Source organism: Desmodus rotundus, chromosome 7 (assembly GCF_022682495.2).
Source record: "Desmodus rotundus isolate HL8 chromosome 7, HLdesRot8A.1, whole genome shotgun sequence".
NCBI classification, from domain to species: Eukaryota; Metazoa; Chordata; class Mammalia; order Chiroptera; family Phyllostomidae; genus Desmodus; species Desmodus rotundus.
The window spans coordinates 87,768,861-87,791,350 of NC_071393.1; the positions used below are offsets into that span (position 1 = coordinate 87,768,861).

At 36.0% G+C, this 22,490-nt stretch overlaps 1 protein-coding gene and 1 non-coding gene across 8 annotated transcripts in view; both read left to right on the forward strand.

The window, feature by feature from the left end:
- TCF12 (transcription factor 12) overlaps positions 1-22,490 on the forward strand; it is a 376,791-nt gene that overhangs the window by 277,299 nt on the left and 77,002 nt on the right. For 6 of the 7 annotated variants that reach the window (XM_024568099.3, XM_045201097.2, XM_024568100.3 and 3 more), the window contains 2 exons: positions 14,992-15,127; positions 20,753-20,805. In XM_024568099.3, coding sequence (XP_024423867.1) covers positions 14,992-15,127; positions 20,753-20,805 — 189 coding nt within the window. Of the gene's footprint in view, positions 1-14,647; positions 14,902-14,991; positions 15,128-20,752; positions 20,806-22,490 lie in introns of those variants that run through there. The other variant, XM_045201100.3, reaches the window with a different exon arrangement.
- Positions 16,967-17,081, forward strand: LOC112312027 (U5 spliceosomal RNA). The gene has a single exon (XR_002975486.1). It is a non-coding gene; the product is annotated as a U5 spliceosomal RNA (small nuclear RNA).

Here is a 22,490-nt window from a genome sequence, read left to right on the forward strand (position 1 = left end):
ACAACTTGTTCTCCTTGTTTTTCTTCCTTTATTCCATGCATGTGCAAGTCTACCAGTATGTGGTCTGTAGATTACTCAGCTTTAGGATTATAATCCACAAATTCATGTACAAGTCACTTCAAGTTAACAATTTTATAAATGGTAATTAGATTCCTGAACTATTGTAGGCATCTTGTTATATAGGGGAGGAAGGCTCTGAAACAGACCTAGATTGAAATTAGGATTCTACTACTTGCTCTCTGTATAACGTAAAATCTACATAATACTTAATTAAATTTCAGTAAATGTTAACTGAGATAATTTGAAAGTGTGCTAGTGGATCCTTCATATTTATTCTAATTTTCTCCAACTTTTTATGTTTAAAAATTGCACATCCACAGAAACATACAAGAACCGTGCAGTGAGCATCCATGTATTCATTAACCAAGCTTCATTAATTAATATTTAACCATACTTATACACACATTCCTTTTCTTTCACTCAGTTTGTGTTGAAATGTGTTTGTATGTGGTGTGTAGGTTTATACACAAAAATACACATACTTCTGCTGAATCATTTGGAGGCATAAGTTGACATTTGTCTGTTCTTGATTTAAATTGAAACAGTTTGAATCTGTTACACTCCTCTTAGGATTTAGCCCCTAATTGTCACCCCTCTTTCTAGGCGTATGTTTGTTCTCTTTCCTGTTTCTAACATCCTGTCTTACCATAGTCATTGGGAGTTGTAGCTCAACCAGCTTCAATTCAGGGCACACAGGTTTCCTAACTTAAGAGTTTGTGCCCAGGAAACAATTTAAAATGTCATTCATTTTATTTTCATTGATTTTAGTGATACTTAGAATGTGGTAATCTATGGAGGGAAAATGAAACTGAGTTTTTTGTTTTCACTAGGGCTTACAACCCTATTACACAGTTTTACTTAAAGCTTTATTTACTTCTCCCAGCAACCCTGTGAGCTAATTACTAATACAACCATTTATAGAAAAGGAAACAGATGCATTAATGTTAGATAATCTGCCCTGGATCATACAGTCAGGATTTGAACTCAGGTAGCTAACTGTGAAGCCCATGCTATTTCCTGGATGTAAAGCTTTTATAAACATTTCATCTCCTTTTAGGAATACAAGAAATAAGCTTTCCTGCCCATGGCTTAGATTATTTTATACCTTTGTTAGTCCTTATTATGACCATTATTTGACTTATCTTATAACTTCAGCAGACACACTTCTTCACCATCCTCCGAATTCAGTCCTCTGTTCCTTCATCAAAGCATTGTGTATAAGGGGTCAATAAACATTTTCTAAAAAGGGCCAGATAATCTGTAAATATTTCAGGCTTTCCAGACCACACAGTCCCTGTTGCAACTATTCAACTCTTCCATTGTAGCACAAAAACAACCATAGCTAAATAATAAATGAATAAGTGAGACTGTGTTCCAATAAAAATATTTTTAAAACCAGGCCCAATTGGACCTGCAGACTATGATTTGTTGACCCCTAGTAAAAATCATTATTTTATATGCCCATTTGCATTTATATGTCAAGGAAATGTTGTAAGGAACACTGTTAAGAGACATATGAATACCCAGTTTCTCTCATATGTTTATTTATAAATGTACAATGACCAGTTTAACACGTGCCTTCTACATAAGAAGAAGCAGATAAAAGTAATATATATAGCAGGTACCTCAAAACATATCATGGAAGGCAGTTTTGCACTGAGCAGAGGAACATCCTAAAAAACTAGTGTTGTTCAAAGGAAACTTTTAAAGGTACATGACCCCTCCCCTCAAACATGTGGTAATAATATGTTCCATCTGGTATACTATGAGCTGTATTTTTATCGCTATTTGCAATGTTTAATGTGCCTAGCATGGGTAAAAAAGAAAGAAAAACACAAAACATGTGACAGTAGAGCCCTGGCTGGATGGCTCAGTAGGTTGGAGTGTCAGCCCCTTACACCAAAAGGTTGTGCGTTCAATTTCCAGTCAGGTCACGTACCTGGGTTGTGGGTTCAGTCTGCAGTTGGGGTGTGTATGGGAGGCAGCCAGTTTCTCTCTCTCTTTCCCTCCGTCTTTAAAATCAATAAACATATCCTTAGGTGAAGTTTAAAAAAAGAAATGAAAAAAATTGACAATGGAAATTTCATTATAACGTGTGGGAGACTTGATTCCTGGGTCACACTACTATACACAAGTAACATAATGGATTGTTATAGAAATAGAATGAATACATGTGTTATTTACATTTATATTGATTATTTTTGCAATTTTATCATTTCTCCTGGAGATTACCTTAAGGGGGATTGTTTCTCCTTTATGTCTGATAGTCATACCTCTCTTATTATGTTGAACCTTTGAGAACTTAATGCTAAATAATTACATTAATAATATTATGTAGTCTTTTCACCTACCCATAATATTATTTGGTGATTGAAATTTTCTTTTCACATTTCTCCTTTATCAAGAAGGTATCAACTCTGTTAAGAGTTTACCTTTTGAGTAGTCTGAAAAAAATAAATTATAAGCATTGTCTTATAATCTTTAGTTGATTTAGTACATTGATTACTACATGTACACTTCAGCATTGTTAAATAGACTTTAAAAAAAAATGAAATCAAATAAAGATGAAAAGTCAATATACCAAGACATATAAGATGCAATGAAAGCAGCAACCAGAGGGAAATTTGTAGTTGTAAATGCCTACATTAAAAAAGAAGAAAGATTTCAAATCAATAACCTAACTTTACACCAAATGAACCTAGAAAAAGAAGAGCAAACCAAATCCAAAGTGAGCAGAAAGAAAGAAATTAAGATTAGAACAGAAATTTTTAAAAACAAAATAGAGAAAAACATAATCAGCCAAACAGAAGTTTTTTTATTTTTTTAAAGATCAACAAGATTGACAAACATTTCATTAGAAAGAAAAGGAGAGTCTAATTTTACTAAGATTAGAAATGAAAATGGGGAACATCATTACTGGCCTTGCAAAAATAAAAAGGATTATAAAAATACTGTGAACAATGGTATGCTAATAAATTAGACAATCAGATGAAATGGACAAATTCCTAGAAGCATACTCACTACCAAAATTGACTCGAAGAAACAGAAAACCTGAACAGGGCTAAAACAAGTAAAGGAATTAACTGAGTAATAAAAATTCTTCCCCAAAAAGAAAAGTGCAACTCTGGCTGGGTGGTTCAGTTGATTAGGTTGCCATCCCCAAAAGGTTGCGGGTTTGATCTCATCAGGGCACGATACCTAGGTTGCGGATTCTCTTCCCAATTGGGCTACATACAGGAAGCAACTGATCAACGTTTCTCTCTCACATCACTGTTTCTCTGTCTCTCTCTCTAAAATAACTAAAAACACATCCTTGGGTAAGGATTAAAAAAAAAAAAAAAGCCTAGAAACAGATGGCTTCACCAAGGACTTCTACCAATCAGTCATTGAGAGATGTATTATTACCAATCCTTCTGAAATACTTCTCAACTCATTCAATGAGGCCAGCATTACCCTGATACAAAGGCAGACAGGGTTATCACAGAAAAAAGGAAACGACAGACCAGTATCCTTTTTGTAAATCAATGTAAAATTCCTGTACAAAATACTAACAACCTAAATCCAGCAGCATAGTAAAAGGATTATACACCATGGCCAAGTGGGTTTTTATCTCAGGAATGCAAGAATAGTTCATTGGAGATGTGATCATTGTAATTCATTAATGGAATGAAGGGAGAAAATCATATAATCATTTCAATTAATGATGAAAAAGCATCTGACCAAATTCAGTACTTTTTCATGATGACACTTAAACTAGTAACAGGAGGGAACTTTATCAACTTGATAATGGTATTTAGAAAACTCAACAGCTTATATCATGCACAGTGGTTAAAGCATGAAAGCCTTTCTCCCTGAGATAAAGAATAAGACAAGGATGTCCACCTTCAACATTTTTTTATTCACCATTTTACTGGAAGGTTTAACCAGGACAGTTAGGCAAGAAAAGAAATAAAAGGCATCCAAATTGGGAAGGAAGAAGTAAAACTATCACTATTTGCAGATGATAAGATTTTCTTCTATTTAAATTGTATTTTGTTGTTTATGCTATTATAGTTGTCCCAGTTTTTACCACTTAGTCCCCCTTTACCCAGGCCCCCCACTCCCTCAGGCAATCCCCACATCATTGTCCATGTTCATGGGTCCTGCATATTTATGTTCTTAGGCTACTCTATTCCCTATGCTGTACTTTGATCCCCATAACTATTCTGTAACAACCAATTTGTACTTCTTAATCCCTGCACATTTTTCACCTGTCCCCCCAACCCTCTTGCATCTGGCAACCATCAAAAAGTGCTTTGTATCTATGATTCTGTTTGTGTTCTGCTTGTTCATTTATTTTGTTTTTTAGATTCAATTATTAATAGATATGTATTTATTACCATTTTATTGTTCATATTTTTGATCTTCTTGAAGAAGACCCTTTACCATTTCATATATTAATGGTTTCCTCCCCGTATGTCTTTGATGCCTTTCAATCTGCGGCGCCCCACTGGAGCTCAAGAGGGAGTGAGACTGAATAAGTCTGTGCGCAGGCCCTTTAAAAGAAACTGCCTGAGACTCTAGTGGTTTCTGTGTTCCACAGCCTCAATCCCCTCTGGTTTTTACAGCCAGAAGTTATAGAGACTTTTCTTTCTGGCACTGGAGCCCTGGGCTAGGAAGCCTAGTGTGTATCCTTCACTCTCTAGATACTGCTCCCAATTTTTATCTGCCACACATGGGTGTGGGACCAGCCTGTTCCACATCTCCGCCCCTCTTACCAAGTGTGGATGTAGTTTCTTCTTTAATTCTATAGTTGTAGGACTTCCATTCAGCTTGATTTCTGATGGTTCTGAATGATGGTGGTTCTGTAGTTTCCTTGTAATTTTGATGTTGTTGTGCAAGGAGGCCAGCCATGTCTATCTACCTAGGCCTCCATCTTCCAATATTCTCTATTTGGATTGTTCTGATATGATTTTACGTATAGGGAATTCACAGTAAAGAATGAATGAATTTAGTAATGTTACAAGATTCAAGATCAACACACAAAAGTAAGTTGTATTTTTATATGCTAATGATGAACAAACCAAAACTAAAATTAAGAAAACTGACTTCATTTGCAATAACATCCAAAAGAATAAAATACCTGGGAATAAATTTAACTACAAGGTATAAGACTTATACACTGGAAACTACAAAGCATTGCCAAAGAAAATTAAAGAAGACCTAAATAAATGGAAATATACTGTGTTCATCTACTGGAAGACTCAATGTTGTTAAGATGACAGTACTCCCCAAAGCAATCTATAGATTCAGCGCAATCACTACTAAAATTTCAATGACTTTTTTTTCACAAATGGAAAAGCTGACCTCAAGTTTATATGTAATTTCAAAGAACCCCTAATAGCAAAAATATATATTGAAAAGGAATAAATTTGCAATACTCAAACTTTCCAATTTCAAACCTTACTGCAAAGCTGTGTAATCAAAACAGTATGGAACTGGCATAAAGTAAACATATAGACCAATAGGGTAGAATTGAGAGTTCAAAGTTAAATGTAAGCATCTGTGACCAATTTATTTTTGCAAGTGTCTATGACCAAGACCACTGAATAAGGAAATACTGTTTTCCTCAACAAACGGTGTTGGGACAATTGGTTATCCACATACAAATGAATGAAGTTGGTGCCCCACTGTACACCATATACAAAAATTAATAAACTGGATCAATGATTTATGTACAAGAAATGGAACTATAAACTCATAGAAAAAAATACGGGGTAAATTTTCATTACCTTGGGTTTGACAATAGATTCTTAGATCAAAAGCATGAGAAACAAACAAACAAAAATAGGTAAATTAAACTACTTCAGAATTAAAAACTTTCATGCATCGAAGGACATGAAGGGGTAAAAAGACAACCTACAAAAGGAATAAACTATTTGCAAATTGTATGTCTCGAAAGACTCTACTATTCAAAATGTAACTGTTAAAACACACAGCAAAAAGACAACACAATTTAAAATGTGAAAAGGAATTGAATAGACATTTTTCTAAAGATACACAAAGGGCCGTCAAGCCCATGAAGAGGCGCTCATCATCATTAGTCATTAGAGAAATGCAAAACAAAACCATAGTAAGATACCACTGCATATGAAGATGGCTGTAATTTTTTTTTAAGTATCATATTGGCAAGGTCATAGAGAAATTGGAATCCTTACATTTTACATTGCTGGTGGGAATGTAAAATTGGTGCTGCCACTGTGGAAAACAGCCTAGTTAAATGTAGAATTACCATGTGACCCAGCAATTCTATTCCTAAGCATATACCCAAAAGATTTGAAAGAAGCACTGAAGTACTTGTATACAATCACGGTAATACTATTCACAACAGTCCAAAGCTGGAAACAACCAAAGTGCCCCATTAATAGATGAATGGGTAAACAAGTTGTAGTGTATCCAAACAGTGGAATATTATTCAGCCATAAAAAGAAATGAAGTACTGATAAATGCTGCAATACTGATGAAGTTTGAATACGTGATAAGTAAAAGAAGCCAGACACAAAACATCACATACTATATGATTCCATTTATAAAATATTCGGAATAGGTAAATCCATAGAGATTGAAGCAGACTAGTGGTTGCCAGGGGCTAGAAGAGTGGAGAAATGGAAGTGACTGCTTAATGAGTATAGGGTTTTCTTTTGGTGTGATGAAAATGTTCTAGAAGTAGATGGTGGTAGTTGTACAACATTATGAGTGTACTAAATGCCACTTACTGCAAACTTTTTAATGGTTAATTTTATGTTATGTGGATTTCACCTCAGTTTTTAAAGCTGAAACTTAAAAATTATTTTAAAATCCTTAAATAGTATGATAAACAGAAATAAGAATGCTCCCTGACTATCAGAATGGAGGCAGGGATGGGGCTATTATGACTACTGTTACAAAGTTCTACTGATTGTTTCTGACCAGAGTTGAGTTTTATTCCTCAGTACTTTTATGATACTCAATGCCTGAAAGGACAGCTCCTAAGAATAGGCTGATGGCAGTAAAAGGAAGTTAAATAGGGGGTAGAAGGATAGTATGTTTATCAGAGGAATCACAGCTCTTCTTACTTGAGAACATCCTTTCGAGTGTATCCAACACCCTTCCTAGTTGAGGTCTTTTTCCCTCAACTGCCAGAAAACTTGAAACCAAATTCTGGCAAATTAACTTCATTTGCCTTTTGATAGCATCATTGGATTAGTAAGTCAGGGTGCTGAATATCTGCATTTCAGTGAAGCAATTGACAAATTCTCATGATGTAACTGTAGCATACCTTAGGGCTCTCTCCTCAGTTTATGTCATCCTGATTTTTTAAATCAGATTTATCATACTTCTTTGAATTTACTGGGGTGACATTGGTTAATAAAATTATATAGATTTCAGTTATACAATTCTAAAATACATCATCTGTATATTGTATTGTGTGTTTACTGTGTCAGGTCTCTTCCCATCACATTTATTCTCCCTTTTATGCTCTTCTACCTCTCCCATTTCCTTTTGTTATTACCATACTGTTGTCTTTTTTAGTAGTTGTTTCTTTGTTTAATCCCAGCAACTTTTCACCAGATCTGAATCCCTGTCCCCTCTGACAACTGTCAGTATATTCTGTATCTATTAGTCTGTTCCTCTTTGGTTTGTTAGTTTATTTTGTTCATTAGATTCTTGTCATTAGATTCCACATGTAAGTGAAATTATATGGTACTTGCCTTTCTCTGACTGGCTTATTTCATTTACCATAATACTCTCCAGGTCCATTCATGCTGTTGCAAAAGGTAAGATTTCCTTCTTTTTTATGGCTGAGTAGTATTCCATTGTGTAAGTGTACCACAGCTTTTTATCCACTCATCTGTAGAACATTTGGTCTGCTTCCAAATCATGACTATAGTAAATAATGCTGACATGAACATAGGGGTGAATATACAGTGTATTCTTTTGAATTAGTGTTTTGGTTTCTTTGGATGTATTCCCAAAAGTGGAATTACTGAGTCATAGTTCCATTTTTTAATGTTTTGAGATAACTCCATATTGCTTTCCACAGTGGCTACACCAATCTGCATATCCACCAACAGTACACAATGTTTTCCTTTCTCCACATCCTTGCAAACACTTGTTATTTGTTAATTTATTAATGATAGTCTTTCTGATAGGTATGAGGTAATATCTCATTGTGGCTTTAATTTGCATTCCTCTGCTGATTAGTGATGTTGAGCATCTTTTCATATGTCTAGTGGCCATCTGTGTGTGTCCTCTATGGAAAAGTGTCTGTTCAGGTCATTTGCCCATTTCTTAATTGGATAGTTTGTTTTTGTTGTTGAGTTTTATAAGTTCCTTATATATTTTGCATATTAAGACCTTATCATATTATATCAGCAAATATGTTCTCCCATTCAGTGGGTTGTCTTTTCATTTTGTTGATAGGTTCTGTGCTATGCAAAAGCTTTTTAGTTTGATGTAGTCCCATTTGTTTATCTGTTCTTTTGTTTCCTTTACCTGAGGTAATATATCAGAAAAAATATTGCTATGAGAAATGTCTGAGACTTTACTGACTATTTTATTCTAGGGATTTTTATGGTTTGAGTCTAATATTCTTGTATATGGTTTGAGTTTATTTTTGTGTATGGTTTAAGAAGGTGGTCTAGTTTCTTTCATTCTTTTTTTTTGCGGGGGGGGCACATGTCTGTCCAAGTTTTCCAACACCATTTATAGAACATACTGTATTTACCCCACTCTATGTTTTTGCTTCCTCTGTTAAATATTAACTGACTATAAAGACATGGATTTATTTCTGGGCTCTCTATTCTGTTTCATTGATCTTTATGTCTATTTTTATGCCAGTACCATGCTGTTTTGATTAGTATGGCTATGTAATACAGTTTGATATCAGGTAGCGTGATTCCTCCAACTATGTTCTTTTTTTTTTTTTTTCCAGTTGCTGTTGCTACTCAGGGTTGTTTGTGATTCTACACAATTTTTTTTATCCTCACCTGAGCACATGCTTATTGATTTTAAGAGGGGAAGAGAGGGAGAGAGAGGGAGAGAAATGTCAATGAGAGAGAGACATTAAATGGTTGCCTCTTGTACACATCCTGACTGGAAACTGAACCAGGAGCCTAAGCATGTGCCCTAATCTGGAATCGAACCAACAACCTGGTTGGTTTACAGGATGGTGGTTCAACCACCTGAGCCACATTGGCCAAGTATTTTTTTTTTAATTCTGTGAAATTCACCATTGGTATCTTGATAAGGATTGTGTTCAATCTATAGATTGCTGTGGTTAGTATGGACGTGTAATGATGTTAAATCTTCCTATCCATTAACATGGTATGTGCTTCTACTTATTTGTATCTTCATTTCTTTTTTCGGTGTCTTATAATTTTCCAAGTACAAGTCTTTTACATCCTTGGTTAAATTTATTTCTAGGTATTTTATTCTTTTTGAAGAAGTTATGAATGGAATTGTGTTCTTAGTTTCCCTTTCTAATAGTTGCATTTTTATACACCAATAATGAACTGAGTTCTAGATGTTTATTTTGTATTCTACTACTTTACTGAATTCATTTATCAGTTCTTGTAGTTTTTTGGTGAAATCTTTAAGGTTCTCTATATAAAGTATCATGTAATCTGCAAATGATAGTTCTACTTCTTCTTTTCCAATTTAAATGCGTTATTTCTCTTGTCTGATTGCTGAGAATAGAATGTTCAGTACTGTGTTAAATAAGAGTAGTGAAAGTGCATATCTTTGTCTCTTATCTTAAAAAGCTTTTAGCTTTTCCCTGTTGAGTATGATGTTGGCTGTGGGTTTGTTATATGTGGCCTTTATTACATTGAAGTATGTTCCCACTGTTCCCACTTTGCTCAAAGTTTTTATCATAAATGGGTGCTGGATTTTAACAAATGCTATCTCTGCTTCTAATGATAAGATCTTGTGGTTTTTATTCTTCATTTTTTGTATGTAGTATATCACATTTATTGATTTGCAGATATTGTACCAACCTTGCCTCCCAGGAATAAATCCCACTTGATCATAGTGTATGACCTTTTTAATGTATTACTGGATGCAGTTTGCTAATATTTTGTTGACAATTTTAGCAACTATATTTACCAGGGATACTGGCCTATAATTTTCTTTCTTTTCAGTGTCTTTATCTGCTTTGGAATTACAATAATGCTGTCTTCACAAATGAGCTTGGGAGCCTTGCCTCCTCTTGAATTTTTTGGAAGTTTAAGAAGGATCAGTGATCATTCTTCTTTGAATGTTTGGGAGAATTCATCTGTGAAGCCATCTGTCCAGTCCAGGACTTTTGTTTGTTTGGAGTGTTTTGATTACTGTTTCAATTTCAGTAGTTATAAACTGTCTATTCAGATTCTCCGATGCTTCCTGATTCAGGTTTGGAAGATTGTATCTTTCTAGGCATATATCTATCTCATCCAGATTATTCAATTTATTGGTATATTATTGTCCTTAAAATTTTTTCAACGCTGTGTATTTCTTTGGTGTCAGTTACTTCTCTTTCATTTCTGATTTAATTTATCTGGGTCCTTTTTTTCTTGATGAGTCTGGTTAAAGGTTTGTCAGTCTTATTTATCTTTTCAAAGGACCACCTCTTTGTTTCACTGAATTTTTATAGTGATTTTTTAGACTATTTTGTTTATTTCTGTTCTGATTTTTATTATATCTTTCCTTCTACTTACTTTGGGCTTTGTTGTTCTTTTTCAAGTTCCTTTAAGTATATAAAATTAGACTGTTTGAGATTTTTCTTATTTCTTTGAGATAGGTCTGTAATGCTATGAATTTCCCTCTTGGGGCTTCTTTTGCTGTGACCCATAGATTTAAATTTATTGTGTTCTCATTTTCATTTGTTTCAATATATCTTTTGATTTCTTCTTTGATCTCTTGTTAGACCATCTGTTGTTGAGTAACATGATGTTTAGCCTCCACATGTTTGTGTGATTTTCAGTTTTGTTCCTGTGATTGATTTATAGTTTCATGCCATTATGATCAGAGGAATACTTGATATAATTTCAATCTACTTAAATTTATTGAGACTTGCTTTGTGTCCTAACATATGGTCTATCCTAGAAAATATTGCACGTGCACTTGAATAGAATGTATATTCTGCTGCTTTGGAGTGAAATACTCTGAAGATATCAATTAAATTCATCTGATCTAGTGCGTCATTTAAGTCCACTTTTTCCTTACAAGGATTTTCTGTCTGGAAGAGTTATTCATTGATGTCATAGAGGTGTTAAAGTCCCTTACTATGACTGTATTACTGTCATTCTCTCCCTTTATGTCTATCAAGGTTTGCTTTATGTATTTAGGTGTTCCTATGTTGGAAGCCTAAATGTTTACAAGAGTTATATCCTCTTCTTGGATTGTTTCCTTTACTATTATGTAGTGTTCCTTTTTTGTCTCTTACTGTAGCTTTTGTTTTAAAGTTTATTTTTCATACAAGTATTGCTACCCCAGCATTTCCTTTCTTTCTATTTGCATGAAATATCTTTTTTCCATCTCTTTTACTCTGTGTGTATCTTTCATTTTGTGGGCAGGTCCCTGGTAGACAGCATATATATGGGTCTTATTTTCTTATAATTCCACTAGTCTGTGTCTTTTCGTTGGAGCATTTAGGCAATTTATGTTGGTAGTGATTATTAATAGGTGTGTATTTATTGTCATTTTATGTTTTGAACTATGTTCCTCTCCCTTCTTCTTTTATTTTTCCTTCTTCTTAAAGCAGGCCATTTAACATTTTTTGTAATACTGATTTGGTGGTTACAGATTCCTTTAGTCTTTTCTTGTCTGGGAAGTTCTTTATTTCTCCTTCAATTTTAAATGATACTGTTGCTGGGTAATGTAGTCTTGGTTGTAGGCCCTTGCTCTTCATCATTTGGACCCCTATAATGTGGACGTTGTTACGTTTCATGTTGTCCCAAAGGTCCCTTAAACTATCCTCTTTTTAATTCTTTTTTGCGGCTTTGATTGGATTTTTTTTCTACTTTGTCTTCCAAATTGCTGATTTGATGCTGTACTTCATCTTACCTACTATTTATTCCTTCCAGTGTATTCTTGATGTCACATATTGTATTCTTCATTTCTGAGTGGTTTTTATTGTTTCTGTATCTTTTTTAATGCTGCTGTAGTTCTAAGTCCCTTGAGCATCCTTATAACCATTACTTTGAACTCTGTGTATCTGTTAAATTGCTTGCCTTCATTTCATTTAGCTCTTTTTCTAAAGACTTCTCCTTTCCTTTCATTTGGGGCTTGTTTCTTTGTCTCCCCATTTTATGTTTATGCCTGTTTATGTTTGTTTCTATGTATTAGATAATCTGCTATGACTCCCCAGTCTTAGTAGGGTGGCTTTCTGTAGTAAGTGTCCTGTTGGACCCAATGGCACAGTCTCATTGATCAGCTGAGCTAGTTTTCTGGGAATATCCCTTGTGTGGATTATGTGGGCCCTCCTGTTGTAATTGAGTCTTGATTTCTCTTGGCCTGTTAGTGCATAAGATAGTCCCTCAGGCTGGCTGGCTGTGAAGCTCAATCCTGATCAGCATGCGAGCTCTTGTACAGGTGCTGACCACACAAAGCGGAGTTTGTCTCAGCAGGGTGTGATGCCTGCCTAAATCTCCCTTTTGATATGCTACTTCTGAAGTTTATTGGATTCTGCTGTGATGTATGAATCTGTCCACTGGGTGTGTTGGTTCTGGGCCTCTTGGGAGGGTCTCTGGTCCAGGCCAGTGTCAGACACTGCTTGTGCCTGGTCCTTGGCTATTGGTTTGTAGCTACAAGCAATGTACAATTTGTAGATGCCTCTTTTGGGCTTGGGTGCACAGTGGAAGGATCAAGCTGAACACCAGGGCTGTCTTTTCTTAGCCCCAGGCCTAGGGGGCTGGTAAGCAAAAGTCCCAAGGCATCCCGAGATCCAACTCCAGCTGCCTTTGTCTGCCGCTGCCTGTTAGGTTCTTTTCACTGAAAAAGCCTCTGGATGAGTCATGAGGATGGGGCTAGTGGAAGTCTTGTGATGGGGTGGTGATGGTCAGGCTTCAGGGAAGGTGGTGGGTGTGGCCCCTGCCTTACAGCCACGTGACTCAGTCTGTCCTTGTTTTGCCTCAACCTCAGCAGGGCAGAGCCACAAGGAGTCATTTTGGTAGGTCTGCCAAAACCGGGATGGTGGTTCTCTCAGATCTCTCGTGAGAGGAAAGCACTAGTCAGGTTCATGGGAAAGTGGGAGCAGGGAGTGAATGGCCCTCACTCCAAGCCAGACACCTAAGTCACTAAAACCCCCTGAGTTACCCAGACATCTACACCTTGGCCAAGTCAGCTGACCCTTCAGCAGGGCCTAAGATTTGCAGGGTAAAGTGAAAGGGAAATAAGTCTAGAGAGTGGGGAATGCTTCCCCCAGACTGATGTCACACTGGAGGGGAGTGCTTCACCCAAGAAAGATGATGTTTGCCATATGAGAGAATGACTCAGCACAAGGGTACTGGTGGCTATTCCCCCAGGTCTCCCAAGAGCCATGAACCCCAAACTCACATGACTATAGTTTGCTCCGCTCTCCCTTCACTGGAGCTCACAGTGAGTGGCTGCAAGCAAAATTTTGTGTGTTGGCCCTTTAAGATGCTGTGTGTGTCTTTAGCAAACTCCTATCTCTCTGGCAGAGAGAAACCCTGCTGCTTTTCACAGCTGGATGTTACATGGGCACCTCTTCCCAGCTCTGGTGTTCTAGACTGGGGAGCCCAGCTTCAGCTTTAGGCACCACACTTCTCAGGGGGAACCCCTACAGCAGAGATATTTCTCCGGAACCTCAGGTGCCACCTTTAGGTGCAGGGCCAGCACTTTTCACATCTCTTCCCTTCCTACCAGTTTTAATGTGCCTTCTTCTATAAATCATTAGTTATAAGACTCCACTTTAGCTAGTCTTCATTCAGGAAGATTGTTCTTGAATTTATTTGTAATTCCAGTTTGGTCCTGGTAGTAGGTAAGTATAGCTGCTATTTACTCTACCACCATCTTGAAATCACCACATTTTTTATGCCTGGATGCTAGAAGGCTAGCAAGTCTTGGTTGACAGACTCAGAATATATATATATTAAAAAAATAGGAATGGATTATTATTATGGATTAAATATAACAAGGTGAATTTTATCAGTGGTAAATCTTAAGTCTTTGTACATACTTGGGATCAAAAAACACAAACTAAAGAAGGACACCACTAGAGGGATATTACCTAATTACAGCATATGCAGTAAAGAGCAATAGGGTGTGATCATTCTTAACCTTTGAATGTCAACTAGCACAAATGGGTTGTTTAAATGTAATGTTGGAAACTGTTCTGTACTAATCTGGCATATTGTCCTCCATTCCATTTTACAAGATAACTTTGATAAACTGAAAACAAACCCCAAGGTCTTTGTCAGGGATGGAGAGGAGGATATTCAAACCCATGTCATGATGCACAGGTGAAGAAAACAGGAATGGCTAGTCTTGAAAATATTGGCACTCTTCAAACAATGAGAGCTATCCAAAAAGAAAAAAGAAAAAGAACAAAAGTGACTCCCTGTATTGTAATGAAAGCATTCAAGCAAGAACTAGGTGGTGTTTGTTTATGTTTGTTTTCTTAATATTCTTGATGATTAATGAGTGGAACCACATAGTAATTACAGTGTCTTTCACCTTTAAGATTATATAAATCTACATAATTACTTGAAAGCAGGCAACATGAGGATGGGGAAAAGGACAAATACGTACTTAAACCAATGGTCTAATAGAACTCAAATAAGTACTTCATGGATGCCTACTAAATTCAAGGCATTGTTGGAGGTACTATAAATAATTCAGAAGTTATAAAATTTTCAGGTTTGGGTCATTATCAGTGGGAACATAACATGTTTCGTTGGCCTTATCTTATAGTCTAGTCTCCTGAGACAAGATCTAGGACTTGGAAGCCCAGCACAGCTGTCTTCTTCAGGAAAACCTGGGACACCATACTACTCATTCTCTGCCACAAGTTCCAGGAGAAGACCACTCCATGACTCTGCAGCACTTGGTGAGTGTGTCACATGACAAATCCCATCCTGCAAATGTTTCTTCTCCCCTATAGTCTCTTCTTCTGACTGCTCTTTTAATTAGAAAAAAATTTGATTTCTTGGGTATCATGTTGCTGTTGGGGGTCTTACTTTCATAAAATAATATATCTGTTAGATATTTAATAAAGTTTAATACTCTTGTTTGGCCATCAGTATAGAAGGAACTAAATAGAACTTAAAAATGGAACTAATTTTTCCTCTTGTAAAAATATCATGTGCTCATATTAACACCTTCATTTTTTACTAAAATTGATACAGTGCCAAACACTTTAGAAAGTGTTTTTATGTACATTCTCATCTCATTAATAAAAGTCCTATTAGGCAATGGATATAATATTAGATTTAACATAAAACTGAGTCTTAAAAGAGGACATGTTCATATTATTATTAGATGTCTTACACAGGGTAAAACAGGATTTTCTGACTCCAAGTCCAGTGTTCTTTACATATTCATTGCTTCTACTTCCCACTTTTTAAAAAATGAGGTAAAATTAAGTAACAAAATTAATTATATTAAAGTGTACAATTCAGTGACAGTATATTCACAATGCTCTGCAACCATCATCTCTATCTAGAGCCAAAACATTACCTCAAAAGGAAACATAGTACCTATTAAGCATTCAACCCTCATTTTCTTTATATACTGCCCAACCAGGCTAATCTATTTTCTGTTGCTACTTACAGCAAGTTTCAGGTGTACTCTGACACCTTATCTCATCACTGTTTAAATGTGGGAATTTTCGGTGATCTACCAAAGAATCCTTTATACAGGAAAATTGAAGTGTAAAACATATTTATATTAATGTGTGCCAGCTTCTAAAAATATGTAGTACATCAAAAGTATATGATAGTTATGTATTTTACAAATATTTGTTGACTGCCTCCAATGTATATATCTACCTCTGTCAAACCTATATTTTGGTGAAATATTCCTAGTTTCAGGGTCTAGAGCATGCTAGAGGGCAACAAAGGGCACAATGATGGATTATCACATTCAGCAGAGAGCTCCGATTAGATATGCCCTTTCAGTGTTACGGGGAATTTAGTATTTGTACTGTTAGAGTGAACCCAGATGATTTAGGCTAGTATACCTTTTGTTTTGAAAACAAAATTATTAATTGTTTACAATTAATAATTAATTGTAAACTTTTTTCATTTCCACTTTTGTTTCCCACCAAATGAGTTAGGGTAGGAGCATTCATTTGAGTCTAGGTGTGTTAATGTCACTCTAGAAAATAATTTGTTTTAGTGTGTTATGTGAACATCTACTGTGACAAGAAAACACTACTGTAGACCAATATACTATTACTAAAAATTTAGGGAGAAAATGAACTAGTTAAACTAGGAAAAGGGAGTGAATTTTATAAAAACCCAAATTTTCCAGAAATTAATGTTTATATTTTACTCATTTATATTTTGATTGATAATTATAGATACTGTTTATCATCTACATGTCAGGTACTGCGTACATTTTTACAAAAACTCTATGAGATTGTAATATTAACCTCTTGTTACAAATGAGGAATTGTTACCAAGACCCAGGAAGCTAAGTAACTTATTAGTCAAGGCTTGGTACCCAGAGAAGCCAACTCAAGCTCTGTGTGCATACCATTTAGTGGATTATTTTTCCTCTGTTATTCATTGTTATTTCTTAGTCTTAGCCACTCTTTCTTGGCATTGCAGTTATTCATAAAATGTCAGTTAAAAGGGCCTCAGAGATCATTTACACTAGTTTCAGCATCTTCTCGAGTCATTTAGATGCTTTAGGCAATCAACATTCGGGAAAACAGTATCTAACCATACTCTGGTTTCTCTTCAGATTGCATAAATCTTTCACCTTTTACAAAAGATTTCTGTAGAGAGGAACAATTCTGAGTTTTTAACCGAGTTTTTGAGGGCTTGCATTTGTAAGGCTAAAAATTATTATAATAAACAGCATCTAATATCTAACTCATAATCATTTTGCCAGATTTTAATATAAACCTAATAATAATGGCTAAGATTTACTTAGTGTCACTCTCTGTAGGTACTGCCCTGAACCTGTTTTATGTATTATCTTTATTAAAACAACTCCAGGAAGTGTTATCCCCCTTTTCCATCATAGATAGCTGAAGCTCAAAAAGGTTAAGTAACTTGCCCAAGCTCACACAGCTGCTTTATGATGAAGCTGAAATTTTAATCTAACCAGCTCTATTAACTCACACTTTGCACCCTCACAAAAGTGGTATCAATTTCAAATTCATGATTTTAAACTTCACATTATGTATGTGATTATATAGTGACAACTAATGATGAAATAAAATAAATGAAAAATTTCTCTTCACCTGGAAGGAGAAAACAATCCTAAACTAAAGAGCAATACCTTCTCCTAATAATTACCCCATAATAGAGTGATGGGCTCCAAACTAACTGGGGCAGTTTATTTGATTCTCTTGGTTCAGAGTGGCTTTTACTCAAGGGATGCTGTACTAGTTGTGAAGAGTCAGGTTTTACAAAAGCTTCCCAAAAAACCAAGAATTTTCCTTATAAATTTCATAAATACAGAGTGTGCCAGATGTTGTTTATCTTTGGTACTTTGTTTTAAGGAAATATAGGCTCCCTATTGGGGTAGTGACTTGGATGCTAATGAATGCTTTTCCCCCTTTTTACTGTATAAAATTTTTCCACATGCTACTTACAAAGTTGCTTTTTTAGCTGTGTAACCTCCTGGGATATTTACTGTAAACATTGGTACCCCCAGTTTAAATGAGTTTCATTCTTTCTTAAACAACTGCATGTCTTATAGAATCATCATTTATGATCCAGGAAAATACCATGCTTGTTTAATTCCCATTTATACAGTTTTCAAAAATAAATTTTACTTTATATCAACTTTCTTCTGTGTTCTCTCTTCTTAATAGTGAACTCTTCTGAAAAATCCTGAATTTGATCCATTATTTGTGAAATAGTAGAACGCTATACTTACTACCTTTTCTTTAAAATAAATAAGGACAAGTTTTAAATTTTAAATTTTATAAATAGTAATACTAAAATACCAAGTAAGGTTGGTTAGGGAAATGAAAGTACTTACGTTTTCATTTTTATTAATTTATTCATGTCTTAGGAGGAAATATACTTGGAAATAAATGTAAACATTCAAGGATGAATTATACCATAATTTGTACTGAAGTTTAAATTTTAACCACACATTGTTAACAGTAAACTGGATTTTCAGTTTGGTGTGTGAACACTAAATTTGTGTCTCTATTAAGGAGTCATATTATGAAAATGACCTCTTGCATCATATGCCCCTCTGCAAATGAAACTGAGATAAATGATTTAAGTGTCTAGTGTAGAGCCTGGGCTTAGTAAGAGGTACTTAAGAAATGTTAATTCCTCCCCTGACAGGTGTGGCTCAATGGTTGGAGCCTCCTTCTGTAACTGAAAGGTTGCAGGTTCAGTTCCCAGTCAGGGCACATACATGGGTTGCAGGTACCATCCCTGGTTGTGGCACACACAGTCTCTGCTCTGGCTGGCTACAGGTGCATAGCACCAATCAATGTTTCTCTCTCCTTTCCTCTCTCCCTAGAAACAATGAAAACATTAAATGTCCTCAGGTAAGGATTTAAAAAAAAGAGAGAACATGTTCCGGACAGAATGGAGGCATAGGTAGAAACACTTCACTTCCTCACACAACCAAAAGAAGGATAACAACCAATGTAAAAACAATAAGCAACCAGAACTGCCAGAAAATCAAACTGCATGGAACTCCAACAACCAAGGAGTTAAAGATACATTTGTCTAGACCAGTAGGAGGGGCGGAGAGGGCCAGAGGCAAGGTGGTATGAACAAGGTGGGGCTAGCTGACAGGGAAACTTAAAGACTCAAAAACGCTAGCTGTAAAATACTGTGGGGGTTATAAAGGTGGGAAAAACTCCCAGTCTCACAGGAGAGTTCGTTGGAAAGTGTGCTAGAGTAGAGTGAGCAGCATGGTTCCCTCTCTGGCCCCCCCGCCCTGGTGAACACCTAAGTTTCTGCCCACTTTCGACATACCAGGTGTGCCGAGACAAAGAAATATGGCCCAAATGAAAGAATAGATTAAAACTCCAGAAAAAAAGCTAAGTGATGAGGAGATAAATAACCTATCTGATGCAGAGTTCAAAACACTGGTAATCAGGATGCTCACAGAATTAATTGAGCTTGGTTGCAAAATGAAAGAAGAAATGAAGGCTATACAAAGTGAAATAAAGGAAAATATACAGGGAACCAACAGTGACCAGAAGGAAACCAGGATTCAAATTAACAATTTGGAACAAAAGGAAGAAGTAAACATCCAACCAGAACAGAATGAAGAAACAATTCAAAAAAATGAGGAGAGGCTTAGGAAGCTCTGGGACAACTTTTAAAGCGCTCCAACATCCAAATCATAGGGGTGCCAGAAGGAGAATAGAAAGAGCAAGAGATTGAAAACTTACTTCAACCAATAATGAAGGAAACTCCAGTCCGGCAAAGGAAATAGACTTCCAAGAAGTTCAGGAAGCCCAGAGAGTCCCAAAGAAGTTGGACCCAAGGAGGAACACACCAAGGCACATCATAATTACATTAGCCAAGATTGAAGATAAGGAGAAAATCTTAAAAGCAGCAAGAGAAGAGGAGACAGTTACCTGCAAAGGAGTTCCCATAAGATCATCAGCTGATTTCTCAAAAGAAACCTTGCAGGCAAGAAGGGGCTGGAAAGAAGTATTTGAAGTCATGAAAGGCAAGGACCTACATCCAAGATTACTCTGTGCAGCAAAGCTACCATTTAGAATGGGAGGGCAGATAAAGTACTTCCCAGATAAGGTCTAGTTAAAGGAGTTCATCATTACCAAGCCCTTATTATATGAAATGTTAAAGGGACTTATCTAAGAAATAGAAGAAGATCAAAACTTATGTACAGTAAAATGACAGCAAACTCGTAACTTATCAACTACTGAACCTAAAAAACAAAAACAAAGCAAACAACACAGGAACAGAATCACAGGAATGGAGATCACATGGAGGGTTATCAGTAGGGAAGGGTTAGGAGGAAATGGGGGGAAAGGTACGGGGAATCAGAAGCATAATTGGTAGGTACAAAATAGATGGGGAGGTTAAGAATAGAAAAGGAAATAGAGAAGCCAAAGAACTTATATGTACGACCCATGGACATGAACTAAGGGTTGGGGGAATTCTGGGGTTGGGGTGAGGGGTGCAGTGCAGAGTGGAGAGAAGGGAGAAAAAAATTGGGACAAGTGTAATAGCATAATCAGTAAAATATACTTTTTAAAAAATGCTAATTCTCTTCCCTCACACATGCTTATTGGTTTGTTGTTTTCTTCCCTTTGTTTGCTGTAATCTCTCCATACTTATGGAATATATATTTCAAAATGTATCACTTCATTAGAGCCTGTTTTGCACTGAAACCAGTTAAGAAGAATGAGGCCCCCATCCCTATACCCAGTTGCTTACTCCTAAATACTAGAAAACAAGAAAGGCACTAGGAGGAAAAAATTGAAGTCTGCGTATTTGAAGTCTGTTCTTTTCTAATACAAATGCTGATGAATTATACTGTTTTCCATGTACAGATTCTTTGCAAGCAAAGAAAGTCAGAAAGGTACCTCCTGGTTTGCCTTCTTCTGTAAGTACCCATTTTTTTGACTTTGTGGTAAACAGGCTGATTTCAGAAATTCAATATTTGCTGGCTATTGGATATATTTGATTGGTGTCAGTAAGCAAGCACATTTCACATAGTAACTGTTCACTGCTTAACAGAATCATTGATTGAGATAAATCTGCATTTAATGTTAGGTTTTTAGATTTCCCTGCAATGATTTGTAGCTTACTTATATGCTTTTACTCCATGTCCCTGTCATTTGAATTCCCCTCTTGGGAAAAGAACTAGGCCGGTAGCTGTCAAAGAAGATCTCCTGTACAGGTCTTTTGATGTTTAATTAGTCATTATGTTGCTGAACAGGAGGACAGACAGAGATTAATAGCTAGGAATCTTAGAAATTTACATTTGTAATAATCCCAGTGGAGCTAAAGACATTAAGATTCGGAGGACATGTTCGGCTCAGCTTGCCTTGGTAGGACTGAGGTTATTAATATGCATAAATCACCAAGTCAGATGTTCATTGTGAAGCCCTTGTGGATTTTAAAGCCTTCATTAAGCCTTTCCTAACTTCAGCCTAGCATCAAGAAAGCTTTCAAGCAACTAGTTTGTTGATCCTTCTTTGCTCAAAAATGTATCCTTTGAGAATAAAGAGTGTTCATGAAGGAGGGTGGAAAGGTTTGGTGAATGATCATTAATGGCCATGATAATCTAGTGCTGTAGGCGTGTTTGTGCTATTAAATATACTTTATTTTTTTAAAGAGTAAAAGTATTTGTAAATGAACCTACATCATAAATCTACCTACAATTTATAATCCCTGGTGTGAGGAAGGAAGATTTTTTTTTCTTCTCCCTTTCCTTAGAACGAATGGGGAATTGGGCTTTTGGATTGAGGCCCCATGCCTTGTAGGGTACATCTCTTTGTTGTGTAAATGGATGTTGGGCTTTTATTTGGCAGTACTTAACACATGGGCGCAGGTGCTGCTGGATGAGTCACCGCTCATCCAAGTATACACTGAATTGGAATATCCGGCTTGGCAAGTAGTAATCTAGAAGCAGCAGCATGGGTCTGAGCTTTTCATTTTTTATTAAGGCTGAAGTAGAGATAGTATCTTCTGGTTGTTTGCTTTCCTTCTTTCCTGTGTTCTCCACGCCCCCCTCCCCCCCGCCTTCTATTCCTTGTGATACATGAAAACTCAAATTTGAAATCCTCTTTGAAACTCAGTTCCAGATGGATCTGAGTTTTACGCAGCCTAGGGCAGATGTGCTCTGAACCTGCAGCCTACCTGGAAGGTTGTATTGCAGCTGCAAAAATTCTTAAAAGCTTTTGCTTGCATAAGCACTTAGGCCCACTAGAGGCTGAATAGCTGCTTGATAAACAAAATGTACACAATGCCTCAAATCATTATTCCCGAAGACAGGAATTTTTTTCAGCAACAGCTAAAAATAGTTGGGTAATTTACATTTTAACAGTTGTATGCTATGTAGGGGTAGGCGGTTCAACCATATAACAAATGATTTCTGCTAGATAAACAGAAATCATATTTAAATTGGACAGAATTGCTAAAAATTTTAACTGTATAATTTTCTTGTAATTTATTGCTATAATTCCATGAGAATAAAAAAGTTAAATTACATATTAATATTTAGTAGAACTATACAGGTAAAAAATAACATATTAGTATATGAAAAATTCATCTTATTTCTTCTTG